This window comes from Pocillopora damicornis, chromosome 1 (genome assembly GCF_964200805.1).
Source record: "Pocillopora damicornis chromosome 1, jaPocDami1.2, whole genome shotgun sequence".
Classification (NCBI taxonomy): domain Eukaryota; kingdom Metazoa; phylum Cnidaria; class Anthozoa; order Scleractinia; family Pocilloporidae; genus Pocillopora; species Pocillopora damicornis.
This window is the reverse complement of record NC_142670.1, coordinates 33,053,251-33,062,936: the sequence shown is the minus strand read 5'-3', so window position 1 is coordinate 33,062,936 and position 9,686 is coordinate 33,053,251. Positions and strand designations below refer to the sequence as shown.

Sequence of the window (9,686 nt, the reverse complement as noted above, 5' to 3'; positions counted from 1 at the left end):
TATTTTTAAGTGATATTTTGCATATTGAGTGATATAATATGGCCTAAAACAGTGACTTTTTATCGTTTTTTTAACTATCCCTATTCTGTGAAACCTGTTTTAAGCGTTCACCCCGCTATTCCCCGTGGGTTCAGGTTCGTCTATCTAAAACAAAGTCGGTCGTAAGAAGACAGGCATTTTTACGGAATTTCAGTGGTTTGAAGATCCTCTCTTTTGCTGAGAATTTATGTTTGTTTAAGCAAAACAGCGTTTTCGAGCTACGCATGAATTCATTGTGACATTGATGAATGCGAGGGCTGATAGAACGACTAAATATCGACGGCTTCAAACATGAATATTAACTCATCTTTTAATTACCAGGTACATATTGACTATGTGAGAAGTCCGGAGTGGAAAATATTCTCTGCTCGGTATCACGAACTTCGTCAAAAGGTGGCGAAAAAATGATTGTACTGTAAAAAATATTTTCTTCAGTTCTTCGAGTTAGTGAAAGAAACTCGCAATTCGAAATACAAAATCCTTGACTTATTTTACAATTTCTTGCTTATTTCAAGTCCAAAATAAGAATTTACGTTTTCGGAAAATCCAACAGAGTCATGCGAATGCGAGGTGGACGGCTTTCTTTCGTGGATCGCTCAAAGCCAACCCGTCTGGCCCTACACACATTATGATTTTCATAGGATTGCATGAGTGGGGCCAAACTTTTCAGATGATAGCACTCTATTAGCATGCTTGTGTCATCATAGAAAACGTTAATTATTCATAGCTCAATCACTTTTGCAAGGTATGATGTGAACTCTGAATAAATATAAAAGAAAAATGCGCCAAGTTCATAGATCGATCTTGAAAATTTGGAGGTGGTTTTATCTCAGAAACGTAAAGGAACTCGTATGTCTACGTGACTATTTTCACCTTCATATTCGCCTACTGTTCCTAAGAATGCATTCACAATGCTTATTGACTAAAACGCACTTCATTTATTATTGTTATGAAGGAATTGAAGTAAATCTTATTGTAAATTGTGAGAAAAAAATTTCTGCGCCTTATCCGATGTTTGACACCGAGTTGTAGCCCCCAAAGTGCATTTTTTATTTGGCAAAGCGGAAGACGTCGAGATCGAAACCGTGTTCATTCGCAGACAAGGAAACGTGTGCGTGTCATTGGCAGAAATTTATAACTTTATTGCGTCAGGACTGACAGCTGTTAAACTTGTTAGCATCCCATTTTCAATACAAGCTGGTCGATTTCCACTACTTAATCCATAACTCAATGCAGGTGGTCGACTCAAAGTTTGTGGCACACTGAAAGCAACAATATTAAGGTCCGTAGTCTTGAGGGAGCATGGAATTTTCTGCGTTTTTTATATTCGTAGTCTGCACTACATCGATGACTTGCCTGACGTTTGGTAAAGGTGAGTTGAAAAATGCGAATCATTTTCTATCCTATACTTGTATTACAGTCCTACAATTTTATTCCTTAAGACTGTTATTATCTTAGTATTCCGCCGCTGTAAATTAAGACAGGTCATACTCAGAGCTCATAAACTTACTCGTACGTGAAAACTTAGTGAGAGACGGTAAGAGTAACGACTAAACTAGAAACCTGAACTCAACGAAAATGATTAGCAACGGAAGGAAATACTTGTAAACTCGTTTTTCCTGACGTAAAATGGTATTTAACAAAGGAAATTCGCTAAAGCATATATTTACAAAATGAATTAACAACTTTTATGGGGAAGTATTGCCTCACTCGAAAAGTTTACGTTCCTAATACTCAACTCATGATAACACGATAGGAAGACGCTGCTATCAAAAAATTTTTGTTGTGTTTTAGCGGACGGAAATTCAATAATCTTTATCTTAAAGAGAGAAATGTAGCCGCTCTTAGCCAGCATAGAGAAGTTATTTTATAGAAAAACAATGCCGTCATATGGAATACATTGCATTTTCCGCGTTAAAGATTTGTACGCAAAAATAAGATAGCTTGTCTTTCACAAGTTTTGAAGTAAGCTATTTTTTTAAGATAGAAGGAAAACCCCTCAAGGAAAAGTTTTTAGGTCGAGGCTTTTAAAATTATCAAGAAACAAATAACTTGAATAAGACGATCCATGTCAAAACAAGTTGAGCAGATGTTTTATGCAAATTTCAAATTTTATTCTCTCTCCGACTTTATCACTGTAACGGTACCTTCGACTGAAATTTATTACATTTATCGTCTTAAATTGTATGCCTTCCTTCTTCCCTTCTTAAACTTTTGATGCTCCGATCAATATTTTTCGACAACAGAAAAACCATGTAAGCGGATTTTAAATTGACTTGTCAGTCGTGAGAGAGGAATAAACGAAAAGAGAAATGTAAGGAAAGCAATTGACTGAAATTAAGAAGTATTATATAACGCAAAAGTTGGCAATTCTTTAAAACCTACGGCAATTCCTTAAAACCCACGTTTGCTCGAGAAGTGCATAGGGGACCTCCAGAATCATGTATTCTTCCAATAAACACTAGACAATAGTCAAGCACCACTCGTTTTTCGAGAAGGAGAGCTCAGTAACACGCGAATTCACATAATAATGGTATTGTTTTGCAGAAAACGGCTAGGCAAATTACAAATGTTTAAAATGCATTTAACCCGTCATCGTTTCACTTACAAGAATTTTTGTTTAATTCGCTATAGATGTATTTGCCACCGTTGTTTGCTTAAATCCCGAGATCCTCGCTGAGGAATCCGCTCTCAAAGCTCTATTCTCAGGCAAAGGAAATGTGTCCCTGATATCATCTCTAATTTGTGTATTTCAGAGAAAGAGCGCGCAATGCTGTTTCCAGATTACTACTTCTTCTCTAAAAGACGTTTGGAAAACTATACTATCGAAACAAGAAAAGTAAAGAACTTAGATGACTGTGAGCTAATGTGCTACCTGAACGACAATTGTGTCAGTCTTAACTTCAAAAAAGATCCTGACAACAACGAAGCAGTTCACATCTGTGAACTAAATAACGCCACACATCTAAAAAATGACAGTGACTTGACATCTGATGCCAATTTTTATTACCGTGGCTCGAAGGTGAGTTACAAATTGATGTTTCGAAATTGTCGACTTGGAATAATGTAAAAACAATAATAAATGTTTACGCAATATTTCGTGTATTCGATCATTCGGTATTAAGTTTCTTCTTTCATTCGATCCCTCTATCTTTCTTTCGTTATTTCATTTTATTTTATGTTTTCTCCTTCAGAACGCTTGTGATAAGAATTCCCACTGCGAAAACAACGCAACTTGCCAGTCTGGATTCACAGTCAAGGGATATCAATGTTTGTGTCCTTCTGGTTTCGAGGGAGAACGTTGTGAAACGGGTATGAACCTAAGTAAACTCTTGAAATGACGTATATGTGAGATTATCTCTGATTTTCAATGCTGGTATGACGACTGTCCTTTAGTTGGTGAAAGTGGCGTAAATTTCTCTCATTGTATATTCTGCTGAATCTCTCCAAAATAAAATTTCTTACTATAGTTTATTGAGCGTGTGTATTGTTTTCTTCGCTCGCCCTTATGTATATTTTCGTTTTGTTTTGATTTGTCTGCTTGTTTGCTGTTTTGTCGTATGCTTAATATAGTAACTTCAAGGAGAGCTCAGAAATAATAGCTTACAATTGAAAGGTCCCACCAGAGAACCACTCAAAACAAGAAGCTTCAAATATATTTTGGTTTTTGATAATTGCTTAGTTCATATGACTCTGACTGAAACCGAAATGCTTATGACTTTAGCTGATACTTTATTAATTTTTTTATCTTTCTTTTTAATTTTTACGACAGATACTGATGAATGCGTAGCAACCCCTGGAAAATGCCACAATAAGGCTGCGTGTAATAACACACACGGATCATACGTGTGCACATGCAAATCTGGATATATCGGAGATGGGCGGAATTGTACAGGTACCGTCAATAGTCTTAAAAGCCTTTAGATTCTTGTTGAATAGTACATTGAGTTTTTGTTTGGTTGTTTGTTTATTTGTTGATGTGTATTTTGGTAACGTGGCAAGCCATGTTTTAACTCTTCAAAATAGTGGAGACAGTTATCTGACTAAAAGTTATTTAGTGATAGCTTTTTACATAGTTAACTAGTTTTCTTCATGTACGACAATCTCGCGTTGAAAACAGCCATGGCTTGCACTTTTTAACGCGGTAATGGCTTATGCACGGCAATTTTTGCATAATTTTGAAATACCATTTTAACTCGTGAATTGCACGCATGCGCAAGAGCGAGTTGTAGATATGATGTGGAGAATGGCACTCGCTCGCTCGCTCGATTGGTCGATTCCTACAAACTTTTTTTCGATTTTAGGCTTTTGAGTGCATTTGATCATTTTTGGCGAGCAATAAACAAACGAAATGGCGACTTTTGTTGCTAAGAATAGTGGTGGGGTAAAAAAGAAGCAAATGATAATCTTAATCTTTTTTTTTTTTTTTTCGTTTTAGTTTCAACAAGCGGCGCCAGCGACTGGCAGGCATGCAAGGATTCACACTGAAATAACAGAACAACCTTCGTTTTTCATAAAATTGTAATTTACAATCCTTGAACTTGTAAAAAAAAAAAAGATTCATTGAAAATATCACTTACTGCGAAGCGCTCGGAGTTTACAGATTTTCAAAAGCTTTTTCTGTTATGGCGTGAAATTGAGGACAAAATCGATCATTATGTTTCGTATCGTGTGTTTTTCCTGTGTGAAGCAACAGAAGATGCCGGCGACTGACGAATTTACAAGTTATCACGAAAATCAAATAACACCTAAACAAACAATTTTAGCTACCGATTTTCAGTGAATTTTCTGTTAAGTTTCAAGACAATTTGAAGATTCAAAATAAATACTACGTACTAAGATGCGAAAGTTATACACCACAAAATTGATAAATAGGCCTGAAATGAAATTCTATCTTGTTCTTGATTATACGTTGCCTAGCACGTGACTAAACCTACCCAGGCGGATATCCAAAATGACGGTGGCAGTCTTGGCTTAGTTGTATCACTCAAAACTCGTTCCCGTTTGTCTCATTTGATAAAGAGGGAATTGTTAATGTTTTCATTAAGACAGTATTGCCTTGGTTTTCTAATATTTACAATGATAGACAGTAAATTTCACTTTTCACCCACATTTACTACAAACCTTTTCTTTTGAACCAGAAACAAAAATGATATACGTTTAAAACACATGACATCATACACCCTTGTTAAATGTAATAGCATGATTATTTCAATTGTAATGCCTTCTTATCCCAACGTTACTTTGTTTCTTTGCTGCGAACACTGAACTACTGCTCGTACTCTAGATATGACAATCAACCACAAAATTCCCTAAACCAGATAACATTAAACATAATCAAAAAAATCATGTGTGAATTCACGAGTTTGCTCACAGAGCACTTTGATTTTATTTCTGCTTTCATAGACGTTGACGAGTGTAAAGGATACCACTCTTGTCACGAGAATGCAAACTGCACCAACACCATCGGATCACATGTATGCAATTGCCAGCCTGGATATACCGGAAATGGACAAAACTGCACAGGTGAATTTTGATAGATTTCAATTTAAATTATAGAGAAACCGTGGCTGTGCTCTGTTATGTTGCAACGCACGCAGGAAGCAGCTAGAGCACGATAGAAATGTGAAGAGAAACACGTGACGTAATCGAGGAGGATTTTCGTCTCTGCTGAGGACTTTCGTCTCTGCTCACTTATGATAACTTAAATATCGGCGCTTAGCATGTTTAGAAACTTTAATTTTGTTCATCTGCTCGCTTATTCTAAAATTTCACTTTCGATTGAGAAAAAAAGCTTGAGAGAAGTTCGGGAAGTGGTCCGACATAGCACAATTTGGCAGATGGCGTGACAGCTTTAGCTTAGCTCTATGCTCTGTCATTCAGCTAATGACAGCGCGCGTTATATCCGAACTCGTATTTCATTGTTGCAAATGAATATCTTCGGTGCCCTTTGTGTCTTTCTGTCTTTAGATGGACCTAACAATAATTATAGACGACGGCGTGAAACAAAGTCGCAAGTTTTACCTTGAACCTTAAAGCTAGGTGTAAAATCTCTGTAATCAATAACAAAATTCAACTATTTCTCCCAACGACGACAATTTTGTTTCAAAATTAGAAAGTGAAATTGTTTGTTTGTTTGTCTTACTCTTCTTACTCTACTTTTCTTGCTATACTTTACTATTGACTGAATTTTAATTACATCACGTTGTTGACGTCCGAATTTTGAGGAAACATTTTGCTCTCTTTATTATATACATTGGCGTTCAAAGATTACGAGTACCAAATTTTGTGACAGTTAGTTTTCTCTGTCTTCTAGTCACATTCTTTGTGGCTTGATTTTGACGTAATATGTATGTTCTCTTTCAGACATTGACGAATGCAGTGAAGCTCATGCTGTTGAAATGAACAAATGCCATCCGAATGCCTCTTGCACTAATACCCAGGGCTCATACAATTGTTCTTGTATTTCTAGATACATTGGGGATGGATTTACGTGTAAAGGTGCGTTTCGTATCTACCATGCCATTAAATTAGTTATGGTCGCTATAGAATAGATATATTGCTGCTTCGTTATATGTAAACTACGTTAGCTGCACCATTAGTTTACAGAAAGCTGTCCTTTAATGCGCTATTGAAGAAAGAGGAAACACAAATTCAGATACTGCTATCCGTAGTTAATAAAATGTAATTTCCCATATTTATGGATTTTTGATGACTATACTCTTGTCATTTGACTTTGCAGTCGATCCTTGTTATGAATACAAAAACCTGAGTGATCATGAAAGAAAAATGAGCTACGGTACTCCCTTGAATGGCGAGTCGTGTGACAGGACACTCAATGGATGGTATCGTTTTGTGGGAGCTGCAGGAATAAAAATGCCAACAACGCGTGTGGTAGCTTTCAGATGTGGTGCAGCCTACTCTGGCTGGCTGTACGACACTCATCCTACTGTAGGAGATGGTGAGGTTTCCAAGGTCGTCTGCTTTACTTCTCTTTTAAAAGATTGCCTCGGAAAAATCCAAATTTCTGTGAAGAACTGCTCATCCTACTATATCTACAATCTTCGTCAGCCGCCGCTGTGTGAGTCGCGCTACTGTGGCACAGACTGAATAGGCAGAGAGGAGTTTACGTAATAACTGGACTCATAATCGTTGTATTTCAGGGATTTGGCGTCATGATTTTTAATCTCGTGGTAGATATTTACGCTGGTGTCGTCCTGTTAATGCTATCATCAGAAATCTTATTAGCAATAAATTAAGACTAATTACAAAGAAAGAACTTATTGCAGTATACAAACTTGTCACTCTCTCAGTATAAAGCATCGAATACCAGGTTAAGATAGTTTTTTTAATTTATCCTTAAATCTTTGCGTGATGTTTCCTTTTAAAAAAAATTACAATCAAAGATGAGTATGTAACGGTATAATAACTTAAAAAGAGTCGTAAGCAAGATTTGAGAGTGATCAAGAGAACAACCAGGAATTTTTCAGCGCCAGATTTATTGACAAAGTTGAACTGTGTATTTTACAGTTCAAAATGGTATCTGAAAGTTTTGTTCTAATGCTCGCCAACTGGTCCGAACAAGGGCGAACTGGTAAAGGGGCGAACTTGCTAAAAGCTATCACACGGAAATTATTTAATGCTCTCTTTCTAATAGAGTGGCGTCCATTTGAGCTGAAGAGCTGTAAACAAATGAATCCGTTGTTGTTCCATTACTTGAAAAAACCCATTAGGGACTAGAAAAGAACCCTTCGAGGGTAGGTGATAAATTTTTTGATAATCCAACCATACTTGGAGTTATGTAACAATCTTGTAGGAGGAATTCGTCTAGTATAGTTACGTCTCTTAATATAGAAATTTGAGGAAAGAAGAAACCATTTCGTTATAGTTATGGCGGTTAAAGGTTAGACTCGGCCCAGAGAGATGGAGATTTTAGTCCAGTGTGATTGGAAAGACCTTAACTCATTTCAGTACGGTAATTAATGTTAAAATTTTAGGTTGCTATTCAAGTAAGTTAAGGACGTTCAGGAACACAGAAAATCTACAAACTTTTCATCGCTTAAGGTGCTTTTGCGATAAAAATACTTAAATATGTGAATGAATAAATATTAAAAAAAAACATGACATTTTGCCTTTTACCACACTTTCTGTCAATAATAATTTGTTTGCATGTATACAGCAAGTCAACAACTACACTAAATTCAAACGGTAGATGACGTTGTATCTTTTGCAGACCTTGATTTACTATTACGACAACTGAAAGCGAGTGTTGCATCGTAACCAACTTAACGTCATTACTGTCGGAGGGAAGTTCATTTTTCCATTATATGTTTCCAAGGCAAATAATTATGATCAATCTCAGATAAGACGTACACGAACACTAACCGTGATCTCGCGCGTTGAATCTGACCTTGACTCGCGTATTTGACATGTTGGCTTCCGAAAAAAATTTACCGTCTAAAAGACAGCTTTCCTTGCGTTTGTGCGCCACCGTTTGTGCTCATTGTGATATTTTCTAGAGCGCACTCCATATATCATCATGATAAGGAACTTAAATTCGTATTAGGTAATTTAGTGTTAATAATTGAGTTGAAAACGTAGAGTGGCCGCCGTAAAGAGTGAAAAGGCTGACATTTCGAGCGTTAGCCCTTCGTCAGAGCGATTCATCCGATTTACGTTTTCAACTCAGTTGTTGACACTTTATTACTAGCTATACTCTCCCACCGACGCAGCACCACAGTTTCTTACTCCCTTTATCAAATTTATATTGTTGCAGAATGAAATTTATAGAAAAAACTGTCGTTTTATTGATTTATTTCTTCTGTTAACAACGAGTGGCGACTTCTACCTAAAAAAACATAAAACATCTCAGACTATTGTATTCACAAACATTCAAACGTGCGCATGTTGTTGAATCAACAATCTTGTTGAGTCTGCACTGAACGCTGGTAAATCATTATCTTTAATATAAACAGGTCGATTTGTATGGACTAATCTATTACTGAATGTTGGTCCTCGACTCAAAATTTGCGTCGCACTGAAAACCAAAATACTTAAGTGCACTGTTTGACGTATCATGGAATTTTTTCCGTTTTTGACATTCAGCCTCCAAACGGCATTGATGACTTCTATAGCGTTTGACGAGAGTGAGTTATATACTGTGAATTACAAATTCTTCGATCGCTAAACTGTTATGCGTGCATACTGATTGCGTTCGACGGTTTAATTTCATTTCGTTGATATATTTTTGTTTAAGCAGTGAGCTAATTTTATTTACTAAACTTTGACATGCAGTTGAAAATTTAGGGTAAGATGGATTGTTGCGCCAAAGCTTAAAACCTGAATTGAACATGCGTGAATAGTTAAAGAAGAAATTATTTCTTACAACCTGGTTTTGTAAACATGAACAGGTGGAATTTAACATTTGGGTGCTTAAATATAATCCCTCTCCGAAAATTTAAAAATAGTTTCAAAGTGAACAAAAAAGCGCTGAAGCTAAGAATTCATTTAAACCTATTAAATTCCACGCCTTTTCCTCTTAATTACGTACAGTATAAATGAATGCCTCTACCCAAAAGCTAATGTGTATCCTAAAGAGGCATATTTTGCCGTTCAAGTGAACCTTTTTTGAACAATTCCGGTAGATG

At 36.4% G+C, this 9,686-nt stretch overlaps 1 protein-coding gene across 1 annotated transcript; it reads left to right on the top strand.

The window, feature by feature from the left end:
• The first annotated feature begins 839 nt into the window (after positions 1-839).
• Positions 840-7,149, top strand: LOC149053400 (uromodulin-like). Its single transcript, XM_089190575.1, has 5 exons — positions 840-1,411; positions 2,796-3,061; positions 3,234-3,351; positions 6,406-6,540; positions 6,782-7,149. The coding sequence occupies exons 1-5, from the start codon at positions 1,342-1,344 to the stop codon at positions 7,147-7,149; spliced, it is 957 nt and encodes a 318-aa protein (XP_089046701.1). The 5' UTR covers positions 840-1,341.
• The last annotated feature ends 2,537 nt before the right edge of the window (positions 7,150-9,686 follow it).

What these genes read in the sequence shown, in the direction of transcription:
- LOC149053400 (XM_089190575.1), top strand. Translation starts at nt 1,342, where the DNA reads ATGGAATTTTCTGCGTTTTTTATATTCGTAGTCTGCACTACATCGATG. An exon ending in TTGCCTGACGTTTGGTAAAG is followed by an intron (nt 1,412 to 2,795) that starts GTGAGTTGAAAA and finishes TGTGTATTTCAG; the next exon opens with AGAAAGAGCGCGCAATGCTG. An exon ending in TTTATTACCGTGGCTCGAAG is followed by an intron (nt 3,062 to 3,233) that starts GTGAGTTACAAA and finishes TTTCTCCTTCAG; the next exon opens with AACGCTTGTGATAAGAATTC.